This window comes from Bos indicus, chromosome 5, assembly GCF_029378745.1.
Source record: "Bos indicus isolate NIAB-ARS_2022 breed Sahiwal x Tharparkar chromosome 5, NIAB-ARS_B.indTharparkar_mat_pri_1.0, whole genome shotgun sequence".
NCBI classification, from domain to species: domain Eukaryota; kingdom Metazoa; phylum Chordata; class Mammalia; order Artiodactyla; family Bovidae; genus Bos; species Bos indicus.
Window position 1 is genome coordinate 54,616,150 of NC_091764.1, and position 12,257 is coordinate 54,628,406.

Here is a 12,257-nt window from a genome sequence, read left to right on the forward strand (position 1 = left end):
TGAATCCACATTCCCCGCACTGGAAGGTGAAATCTTAACCACTGGACCATCAGGGAAGTCCCTCTGGCTCATTTTCTACATTCTAAAAACATGCTGTGCATCTTTCCCCCAGTATAAAGACTCGGTACCTTGTACTACCAACATTTTAAGAGAATGGTCTGGCTTTGCTGTTTTAACTCTGTCCTGCGTATTCATTACTCAAAACACAGCAACAGCACTCTTGATCCTATACCCTGACCAAAGTACCAATGACGCTCCCACAGCCAAATCAGTGGCCCCCATCTCACTCCTTGTCCTGATCCCCTCTGCAACGTTAGATGTTGTCTAACCTATTCTTTCTGGGATATTGTACCCATAGCCAGGGTTTTCACCACCATCTCCACACTAGTCTTTATCGCTGGCCCCAAACTCATCCATGAACTCCAATCAGATCTACCTGCTGACTGGCTGTTTCTCCTCAGATGTACCATAGACATTTGGGACTCAAAACCTACATCCATGAATTTTTGCTAAATCTACTAATCCTCTTCATTCAAGTAATCAGCTGGTGACACCACCATTCATTCAGTCACTCAGACCAAGAGTTACCTAGAAGTTATCCTCATTTCCTCTCTTCATCACTTTTATAAGTCAGATTTATAGTTAAATACTTTTCACTTTCAGCATCTGAGTCCATTCCCAATGCCTTCAATAATTCACAGAAGATATGTACAACAGTACTAGCCTCTAAAACAGACTCCATGTCCCCAGTTGCAGCTGCTCCATTCCTCTCATCTTAGTCTCTCAAGGTTCTGTCCTTGGCTCTGTTTCTCTCTGGGATCATTTTCTGGACTATTTTAGACACTTTCAGAATTGTAGTCATTATGCATTCATTGGTGGGCCCCCTATCATAATCTCTAGCTACTTCTAATCTCTGTTCAGGGCTTCCTGGTAGCTCAGTTGGTAAAGAATCCACCTGCAATGCAGGAGACTCTAGTTCAATTCCTGGGTCGGGAAGATCCTCTGGAGAAGGGATAGGCTACCCAGTCCAGTATTTTTAGGCTAACCTTGTGGCTCAGCTGGTAAAGAATCTGCCTGCAAGGTGGAAGACCTGGGTTCGATCCCTGGGTTGGGAAGATGCCCTGGAGAAGAGAAAGGGTACCCACTCCAGTATTCTGGCCTAGAGAATTCCATGGACTATATAGTCCATGGGGTCGCAAAGAGTTGGACATGACTGAGAAACTTCCACTTTCACTTCACTTTTTCCATCTCTGTTCAAACACCATTATATAGTTACTATTTGTCTGGTGGATAGTCAGCATATAATAAATGTACAAAAACTCAGCAAATTTTCCTTCTCCAAAATCTCCTCCTCCTCCTACATCAGTACTCATGGTAACCGCAACACTACAATGTCTAAACTGAACTCAGTTATCTTCCTCTCAGCCTGCTCCTTTTCTTTACATTGAGGAAAGCATTTCACTCTTCAGAAAAACTAGAAATCATGATCTTCAGTTCCTCCTTCTTCATCTTCAGCCACTGGTCAAGAAACCCCATGGATGACAAGACTTGAATGTCTCTTTCAAATATGCTCTTATTTTTCTGTTCTGGTTTTCTATTTATTCATTGTTTTCTATTATGACAACAATTTACATTATCTACAACTCATAATTAGAGAAAAATCCCACCAACTTGATGGACTCATCTGTTAGCATTTAGTGTATTTCTGGGTAGTTTATAATACAGCCATAATTATAAGGTACATACAATGTACACTCTATATTAGGCCAATTAGTATTTTCATTTTTCTTTGGGTTGCTATATAGACTTTAAATTATCATCTTAAATGGCTGCAATAATTAATCTAGTGCGCTTTCCCACATTTATTTCACAAATTCCCCAAAACAAACTCTGTGGAGACATCTTTATAGTGATGCCCTTGCTGAACCTCGATAGCCACTTGAAAACTTGACAGATATTCATAAGGAAATGTCTAAAAAAGCAGGTGGAGCTTTCAAAAAATGATTTCTTCAGCTTATCTAAATTACAACAGGCAGAATTTATTTATTTATTTTTTGCATTTGTTTCAATGATGTATTGCTTTTTATTGGAAGTATAACTGATTTACAGTGTTGTGTTAGTTTCAGGTGTACAGCCAAGTGATTCAGTTGCCTGAATCACATTATTCAGATTACTTTTCATTATAGATTATTACAAGATACTGAATATAGCTCTCTGTATTATACATAAGGGGGCTTTCCAGGTGGTTCAGTGGTAAAGAATCCTCCTGCCAATGAAGGAGATGCAGGAGATATGGGTTCAATCACTGGAATAGGAAGATTCCCTGGAGAAGGAAATGGCCACTCACTCCAGTATTCTTGCCTGAAAAAATCCCTTGGACAGAGGAGCCTGGCAGGTTACAGTCCATGGGGCCACATACAGTCAGACATGACTGAACACACATGTACTTATTATATGATAAATCTTTGTTGCTTATGTATTTTATGTGTAGTTTGTATCTGTTAATCCCATACTCCTAATTTATTCCTCCCTCCCTTTCCCCTTTGGTAACCATAATTTAGTTTTTTATGTCTATGAGTCTGCTATGCACATAGATTCATCTGTATTATTTTTGGATTCCACATGTAAGTGGTATCATATAATATTCGTCTTATTTTGACTTACTTAACTTGGTGTGATAATCTCTAGGTCCATCCATGTTGCTTCAAATGGCAATGGTTCATTCTTCTTATGGCTGAGTAATATTCCACTGGGGCTTCCCAGGAGGTGATAGTGGTAAAGAACCTGTCTGCCAATGAAGGAGACATAAGAGAGGCAGGTTCAATCCCTGGGTTGGAAAGATCCCCTGGAGGAGGGCATGGCAACCCACTTTAGTATTCTTGCCTGCAGAATGCCATGGATAGAGGAGACTGGCAGGCTGTAGTCCATAGGATCACAAAGGGTCAGACATGATTGAAGTGACTTAGCACACACAATATTCCACTGTGTGTATATGTGTGTGTGTGCATAGGGATGTACGCTTGCACACTCATGTATATCACATATTCTTAATGGGCACTTGGGTTGTTTCCATGTCTTGACTATTGTAAATAGTGCTGCAATGAACATTGGGATGCATATGCTTTTTTAATTAGAGCTTTCTTCTTTTCTAGATATATGCCCAGAAATAAGATTGCTAGATCATATGATATTGGGTTGACCAGAAACTTCATCTGGGTTTTTCTGTTACATATTATGGAAAAACTAGAATGAACTTATTGGCCAACACAAATAGTTCTATTTTTAGTTATTTTAAGGAACCCCATACTGTTTTCCATAGTGACTGCATCAATATACATTCTCACCAGCAGTGTACAAGGGCTCCTTTTTCTCCATACCCGCTCTAGCATTTATTATTTGTAGACATTTTTATGACAGATAACAGGCAGTATTTCTTATCAGACCTTTCATATTTACCACTAGTCACCCAAAGGGCATAGTATTGTTAGTAGATCCTCAAATCAAACTGATCAAGAATGTTAGTACTGAGTGAACACTTAGTCCTGGTCTCACACCAGGAGTCATTTAGTCTCCCCTTACCCCAAACCACAGGGTTTCCTTATGGCTCAGCTTGTAAGGAATCCACCTGCAATGTGGAAGACCTGGGTTCGACCCCTGGGTTGGGAAGATCCCCTGGAGAAGCGAAAGGCTACCCACTCCAGTATTCTTATCTGGAGAATTCCATGGACTATACAGTCCATAGGGTCACAAATAGCTGGACACGACTGAGTGACTTTCACTTTCACTACCCCAAACCACAATAATGGGTTTAAAACACGGGCTCTGAAATCAGAGACCTAAGTTCAAAACCTAATTCGTTTATTTACTTAGCGTGTGACTTCAATCCAATTCATTTTGCTTTCCTTGGCCTCAGCTTCCTCTTCATAACATGGTGATAACAACAATAATTACTACACAGTGTTGTCAAGAGGATCAAGAATCAACAGATGGCATAAGATGTGTGAAGTTCTTAGTCAAGTGTCTTGTGTACCACAAGTACTGAAAAGTACTGGCCATTATAATCATTTCCCAATCTTGTAGAGGAAAGTTTACACTCTACCATATGTGTTCTTGTTGCTGTGGAATTAATAGGCCTGAGCCTAGCCCTCATTTTTCACTTTATTTAATAACATACACTTAAGTTTTCCTGCCGGTCATATTCCTTCATCCTTCATCACTGAGACATCCAACAGCCTGAGCAAACAGAGATTCCAATTCCATCATGGCTTATCATACCTCGCAACACCCATCAGAGAGAGCTGTGGGCACTGTAACCACTTGATTCACTGTGATGATGAAGCATATCCTACAAAATTAACATTGAGATTGGCTCCTCTCTACACAACTTTCAAAAAGCAAAACATCCATTCAGATCATTTATTATTTTAAGACGTTACAAGAAGTTACTTTGGATTTTACCAGACTGAAAAGTGTTATTGATTGGTATGATTGAAGGCATCCATGCTTTTAACCTATGTAAACAGTGCTTTATTTCTACTAGTTGTAAAGAAAGTTGTGAAATACTATTACTACATTTTTCTAATGAATGAGTTTCTGGTCAAGAACACCTCTGATGTTCCCTGTGTATTTATCTGATCTTTTCCTTTTTCATCGTTTACTTAAATTGGTATGTGAAAACCTACTAAAAAAGAGCAAGTGAATAAAAACAAATTATAGTTAGAAGTGACCAACCTACCTCCCCAGCCCAGCTCTCCAAATCACAAAGACTAGCTACATCTGGAAAATCTAACTTTTATGTAAAATATACCAAAACCATTTGAAATTAGGCACTATATACATATTACTTTGCTGATTAGTAACTTCTTATTGAAACATTACAAACATAACAATTAACAGACCACCCACTCGATCAGTTTAAGAAAATTTACTAGAAAAAGTATTCAGGGTTTCATTTATAAAAAGACAAGTTTTCATTTTCTTTCTCTTTATTTTCTTTCAAACTGTTTCTGAAGTTAATTTCTTACAGTAGCTGTATATAGCCCCAAGCATTAAACAATCAAATTCAAAAGCCAAGTAAAATTGAAATAGTATCTCTATAAAATATAGTTAATAATTTAAAGGCAATATTTCACATTTCACCTTGAAGGTTGTGTATTCTTCTCCCAAGGCAACGCATATATTTAAAATCCTCAAGTAATCCCCATTCATGTGGTTAAGATATGACTTTATTGTTCTTAGTATTGTATGAGGGAAAAAACGTTTTGAGTCATTTATTAAAGGTTAAATGTACCCCAATAAAAAAATAAACCAGGAAATTTCAACTATTATCAGTGCAATTTCAGTTGTAGAGGCAGTTGATGTAAATCATTCACTCCAGAGACGGTCACCCTTCTTGGGCAAGGGCTCTCACTTTCCTTTCTTTCACCCACTCTACTTATTATAACTGAACTTCCCACAGGAAAGAGAAGTTCAGAATTTCAGTGCATGTAAGCCAAGCTATTAAAAAAAAAAGGATTTGTCTTCAATTATTTAAAAATATTCATTCATTTATCAACATTTGGCTATGCTGGGTCTTCGCTGAAGCATATGAGATCTTCAGCTGCAGGATATGAACTCTTATATGCAACTTGTGGGGACTATTAATAGTTCCCTGAGCAGGCATAGAACCCAGGCCCCCTGCTTTGGGAGCACAGAGTCTTAGCCACTAGACCACCAAAGAAGTTCCCCATGTAAGCCCAGGTTTTACCCATTTATCTCTTGCAGATGGCTAGGAGTGAGCTGCGTATGTTCAACATTTTTTCTTAAAGGATTCACTCCAAAGCACAGGAGTATGAGATATATTTTGTGAAATCATAACTACTCTTATCAATGGATTTGCCCTTTCCAAAGGAACTGAAAGAAAAGTAAAGGTATCAAAGTATTTAATATGAGCTAAAACAAATCCACTGTATCATGCAGCAGTTTTTCAGTGTTGGAGGAAAAGCATAACAAGAGGAAAGCAACAAATGGTTCCACTTGTAAAAACATTACTATAAACAGGTCAGCATAATATTAGGAAAATTATCTTACCAGCTATTTCTTTAAAAGACACAAATTTTCCTAATTATGTTTTATATCATTGTACTTTTGTTGTTTGTCATTTACCAAGCTTTTATCATGTTCAGTTCAGTTCAGTTCAACCGCTCAGTCATGTCTGATGCTTTGCGACCCCATGGACTGCTGCACGCCAGGCCTCCCTGCCCATCACCAACTTCTGGAGTTTACTCAAACTCCTGTCCACTGAGTCGGTGATGCCATCCAACCATCTCATCCTCTGTTGTCCTCTTCTCCTCCTGCCTTCAATCTTTCCCAGCATCAGGGTCTTTTCAAATAAGTCAGTTCTTCACACCAGGTGGCCAAAGTATTGGAACTTCAGCATCAGTTCTTCCAATGAATATTCAGGACTGATTTCCTTGAGGATGGACTAGATGGATCTCCTTGCAATCCAAGGGACTCTCAAGAGTCTTCTCCAACACCACAGTTCAAAAGCATCAATTGTTTAGCGCTCAGCTTTCATTATAGTCCAACTCTCATATCCATACATGACTACTGGAAAAACCATAGCTTTGACTAGACAGACCTTTTTTGGCAAAGTAATGTCTCTGCTTTTTAATACTCTGCCTAGGTTGGTCATACCATTTCTTCCAAGGAGCAACGTCTATTAATTTCATGTTTGCAGTCACCATCTGCAGTGATTTGGGAGCCCCCAAAAATAAAAGTCTGTCACTGTTTCCACTGTTTCCCCAATCTATTTGCCATGAAGTGATGGGGCCAGATGCCATGATTTTAGTTTTCTGAATGTTGAGTTTTAAGTCAACTTTTTCATTCTCCTCTTTCACTTTCATCAAGAGGTTCTTTAGTTCTTCACTTTCTGCCACAAGGGTGGTATCATCTGCATATCTGAGGTTATTGATATTTCTCCCCACAATCTTGATTCCAGCTTGTGCTTCTTCCAGCCCAGCATTTCTCATGATGTACTCTGCATATAAGTTAAATAAGCAGGGTGACAATATACAGCCTTGCTGTACTCCTTTCCTGATTTGGAACCAGTCTGTTGTTCCATGTCCATTTCTAACTGGTGCTTCCTGAACTGCATACAGATTTATCAAGAGGTAGGTCAGGTGGTCTGGTATTCCCATCTCTCTAAGAATTTTCCACAGTTTATTGTAATCCACACAGTCAAAGGCTTTGGCATAGTCAATAAACCAGAAGTAGATGTTTTTTCTGAAATTCTCTTGCTTTCTCTATGATCTAACAAATGTTGGCAATTTGATCTCTGGTTCCTCTGGCTTTTCTAAATCCAGATTGAACATCTGGAAGTTCACAGCTTGGCTTGGAGAATTTTGAGCATTACTTTGCTAGCGTGTGAGATGAGTACAATTGTGCGGTAGTTTGATCATTCTTTGGCATTGCTTTTCTTTGGGTTTGGAATGAAAACTGACCTTCTCTAGTCCTGTGGCCACTGCTGAGTTTTCCAAATTTGCTGGCATATTGAGGGCAGCACTTTCACAGCATCATCTTTTAGGATTTGAAATAGCTCAACTGGAATTTTATTACCTCCACTAGCTTTTATCATAGTAATGCTTCCTAGCTGCTGCTGCTGCTAAGTCACTTCAGTCGTGTCCGATTCTGTGCGACCCCATAGATGGCAGCCCACCAGGCTCCCCTGTCCCTGGGATTCTCCAGGCAAGAACACTGGAGTGGGTTGCCATTTCCTTCTCCAATGCATGAAAGTGAGAAGTGAAAGTGAAGTCGCTCAGTTGTGTCCGACTCTTAGCGACCCCATGGACTGCAGCCTACCCATTTGATTTTGCATTCCAGGATGTCTGGTTCTAGGTGAATGATCACACCATTTTGATTATCTGGGTCGTGAAGATCTTTTTCATATAGTTCTTCTGTGTATTCTTACCACCTCTTCTTAATATCGTCTGCTTCTGTTAGGTCCATACCATTTCTGTCCTTTATTGTGCCCATCTTTGCATGAAATGTTCCCTTATATCTCTAATTTTCCTGAAGAGATCTCTAGTCTTTCCCATTCTATTGTTTTCCTCTATTTCTTTGCATTGATCACCGAGGCTTTCTTATCTCTCTTTGCTTTTCTTTGGAACTCTTATCATGTGCCATGTGATAAAGTGAAAAATGAAAAGAAAGTGTTAGTTGCTCAGTCATGTCTGACTCTTTGTGACCCTGTGGACTGTAGTAGCCCACCAGGCTCCTCTGTCCATGGAATTCTTCAGGCAATAATACTGGAGTGGGTAGCCATTCCATTTTCTGAGGGATATTCCCAATCCAGGGATTGAACCTGGGTCTCCTGCATTGCAGGCAGATTGTTTAACATCTGAGCCACCAGTAAGCACATTAAAAAGCAGTAAGCACATTAAGTCCCACAAAAACTATATGAAATAGTATCATTACACTCATTTTACATACTTTTAAAAACATGAAATACACTGCCAGAGATCATTCAGGGTTTGAACACACACAATTAACCACCATGGTGAGTTGATCTCATTTTTCCCTACCTTTTCATGTTAAAAGTAGCTACTATATATATGGTGCTAAGTGTTTGGTTATTATTCATCAAATAATATTATGACCTATTCTTTCATCATTTTGTGTCAAAATAAATGCTGTCCAACTTCCCTTTGGAATTTTTTTTTTTTTTTTTTAATGAGCTTCTCCAAAATGAAATCCATTCCCTTCTGGTAGACACCATCTCCTCGGCACACGGGCACACACTTGCCCAAGCTGAAGAAGTGTGGGTGCAGCTCCTTGGTGAAGCAGATGTCTGCAGCTGTGGGGGTCCAACGCATCAACTTCAGGTTCCAGATATGACGGAGTTTCAGGATCCCCCAGAGATGAGGGTCATCCATGCACGACTGGTGATTGGAGACCGTGATGAGGGGTGTGGCTGGGCCTCGGTTCTCAATGAGATCGTACAGCACCTCCTTGTTGTGGACGGTGAGGTGGTTCATGCACTTGGTCCAGAAGCAGCTGTAGGTGCCCACCAGGCCCATGACGACGCTGCTGGCCAGGGTCCAGGTGAGCGGCGGCACCGCGGGGAACGGCCATTTCACGTGGAGGGGCATCTCCCCCGCGACCCAGCTTCCACCACAGCCCCAGCGGCCCGGCGCTCCCCTTGCCCTGTGGCAAGCCTATAGGGGCCGCTCTAGGTCTACGTCCTCAACCGCTCGGGAGCCGAGTCACTAAACAGGCCCACGGACGGGCGCCACAGCCCGGCGCGACAGGGCACTCGACCAAGATCACCTCGAAGGTCGGGCCTGAACCGGGCCCGGCCCCGGCCTCGCTCTCGCGCCACCCACCAGCCGTCCCAGAACCAAGAAACCCTGGAATTTTTTAAATTAAGCTTTGCTTTTCCTGTTTTGTGTTTGTTCCAGTAAACATTTCGTTTAGGCTCTTCTGGGGGCAAAATTACTTGTTAGATCACTCAAAAGTTCTTTGATAGGTTTTTTCCTCATTTCTTAAGCATCTTCAACAAGCATTCAGAAAATATACTATAAAAGATGCAAACAACATCATCAACAACAAAAGTTTGCTAGGCTTATCCATACTTTCCAAGCTTCCCACCTCTATATCTGTATCTCAAAAACCTTTTTTTAAATTATGTATTTATTTTTGGCTGTGCTGAATCTTCATTGCTGCATGTAGGCTTTCTCTAGTTGTGGCAAGTGGAGGCTACTCTCCAGTTGCAATGTGCAGGCTTCTCATTACAGCTTCTCTTGTTGCAGAGCACAAGCTTTACGCACATGGGATTCAGTAGTTGTGGCACACAGGCTTAGCTGCCCCAGGGCATGTGGAATCGTTCCAGATCAAGGACCGAACCAGCACCCCTTGCACTTCAAAGTGAATTCTTAACTAGACTGAACTTACTTTTCTCTCTTGAATTATATGCCAAGCCTCCTTATACATGGAGTACTCTAATAATCTCTTAATTAGTCTGCCTAATATGTCTTGAGGACAGTGAAAAAGTTGGCTTAAAACTCAACATTCAGAAAACAAAGATCATGGCATCTGGTCCCATCAGTTCATGGCAAATAGATGGGGAAACAGTGGAAACCGTGACAGATTTTATTTTTGGGGGCTCCAAAATCACTGCAGATGGTGAGTGCAGCTATGAAATTAAAAGACACTTGCTCCTTGGAAGAAAAGGTATGGCCAACCTAGACAGAATATTAAAAAGCAGAGACATTACTTTGCCAAAAAAGGTCCATCTAGTCAAAGCTATGGTTTTTCCAGTAGTCATGTATGGATATGAAAGTTGGAGTATAAACAAAGCTGAGTGCTGAAGAATTGATGCTTTTGAACTGCCGTGTTGGAGAAGACTCTTGAGAGTCCCTTGGACTGCAAGAAGATCCAACCAGTCCATCCTAAAGGAAATCAGTCCTGAATATTCTTTGGAAGGACTGAAGCTGAAGCTGAAACTCCAATACTTTGGCCACCTGATGCGAAGAGCTTACTCATCAGAAAAGACTCTGATGCTGGGAAAGATTGAAGGCAGGAGGAGAAGGGGACCACAGAAGATGAGATGGTTGGATGGCATCATCAACTCAATGGACATGAGTTTGAATAAGCTCTGAGAATTGGTGATGGCCAGGGAGGCCTGGTGTGCTGCAGTCCGAGGGGTTGCAAAGAGTCAGACATGACTTAGTGACTGAACTGAATTAAACTAAACTGAGTATGTCTTTATGCACCTCTGGTTAGTCCTGAATATCTCTATCAGGGTAATTGTTCTAAAAAATTAGTTAAGTTCATACGACTCAACAGAAAAACAAAGTCTGATTTTTAAATAGTGAGAGGAGCTTAAGAGACATTTTTCCAAAGAAGACATGAGTAGATTGCCAATAGGCACATGAAAAGATGTCAGCATCACTAATTATTAGGGAAATGCAAACCAAAACCACAGTGAGATATCACCTACACCTGTTAGAATGGCTTTATCAAAAATGAAAGAAACAATAAGTGTTAACTAGGATGTGGAGAAAAGGGAACCCTCATACACTCTTGGTGGGAATATAAATTAGTGTAGCTACTATAGAAAATAGTACAGAGATTCCTCAAAAAATTAAGAACAGAACTATCATATTATCCAGAAATCCCACTTCTGGGTATTTATCCAAAGAATACAAAAATGCTAATGCAAAAAGATATATGCATCCCCATGTTCATTTAGGCATTATACATAACAGCAAGATATGTAAACAACCTCAGTGTCTATCAATGGATGAATGAATAAAGAAGAGGTGGAAGATATACACAGTGGACTACTACCTAGCCATGACAAAATGAAATCCTGCCACTTCTGACGACATGGATGGAACTTGAGGTTATTAGGCTAAATGAAATAAGTCAGATGGAGAAAGGCAAATACTTTATGCTTTCACTCATATGTGGAATATAAAAAAAAATTGTCAGTGAACAAACCAAACAAAAACAAACATGTAGGTACAAAGAACAGAGTAGTGCTAACCAGAGAGGAAGGTACAGAGGGGAGAGTGAAATGGATAAAAAGGATGAACTGTATGGTGAGGGGTGGAAACTAAATTTGGGGGAGGTGAGCATACTGTAGGGTATATAGAAGTAGAAATACAGTGTTGTACACGTGAAACTTACATTATAAACCAATGTTGTGCTGTGCTGTGCTTAGTCACTCAGTCGTGTCCAACTCTTTGTGACCCCATGGACTATAGCCTGCCAGGCTCCTCTGTCCATGGGGATTCTCCAGGCAAAAATACTGGAGTGGGTTACCATGTCCCACTCCAGGGATAAACCAATGTTACCTCAACATAAAATAATTTTTTTAAAACATCAACTTGATCACACTCTGCAGCTGAATTGATATTTCATTCAGTTCAGCTCAGTCACTCAGTCTTGTCCAACTCTTTGCGACCCCATGGACTGTAGCATGCCAGGCTTCCCTCCCTGTCCATCACCAACTCCCGGAGTTCACTCAAACTCATGTCCATCGAGTCAGTGATGTCATCCAACCATCTCATCCTCTGTCATCCCCTTCTCCTCTTGTCTTCAATCTTTCCCAGCATCAGGGTCTTTTCCAACGAGTCAGTTCTTCATATCATGTGGCCAAAGTATTAGAGTTTCAGCTTCACCATCAGTCCTTCCAAAGAATATTCAGGACTGATTTCCTTTAGGATGGACTGGTTGGATCTCCTTGCAGTCCAAGGGACTCTCAAGAGTCTTCT

At 40.6% G+C, this 12,257-nt stretch overlaps 1 protein-coding gene across 1 annotated transcript; it reads right to left on the bottom strand.

The window, feature by feature from the left end:
- Positions 1-8,578: 8,578 nt before the first annotated feature.
- LOC109558410 (tafazzin-like) lies at positions 8,579-9,372 on the bottom strand. Its single transcript, XM_019959837.2, has one exon. It carries the CDS (start codon positions 9,126-9,128, stop codon positions 8,658-8,660), a length of 471 nt encoding a protein of 156 aa, XP_019815396.2. The 5' UTR covers positions 9,129-9,372; the 3' UTR covers positions 8,579-8,657.
- Positions 9,373-12,257: the final 2,885 nt, after the last annotated feature.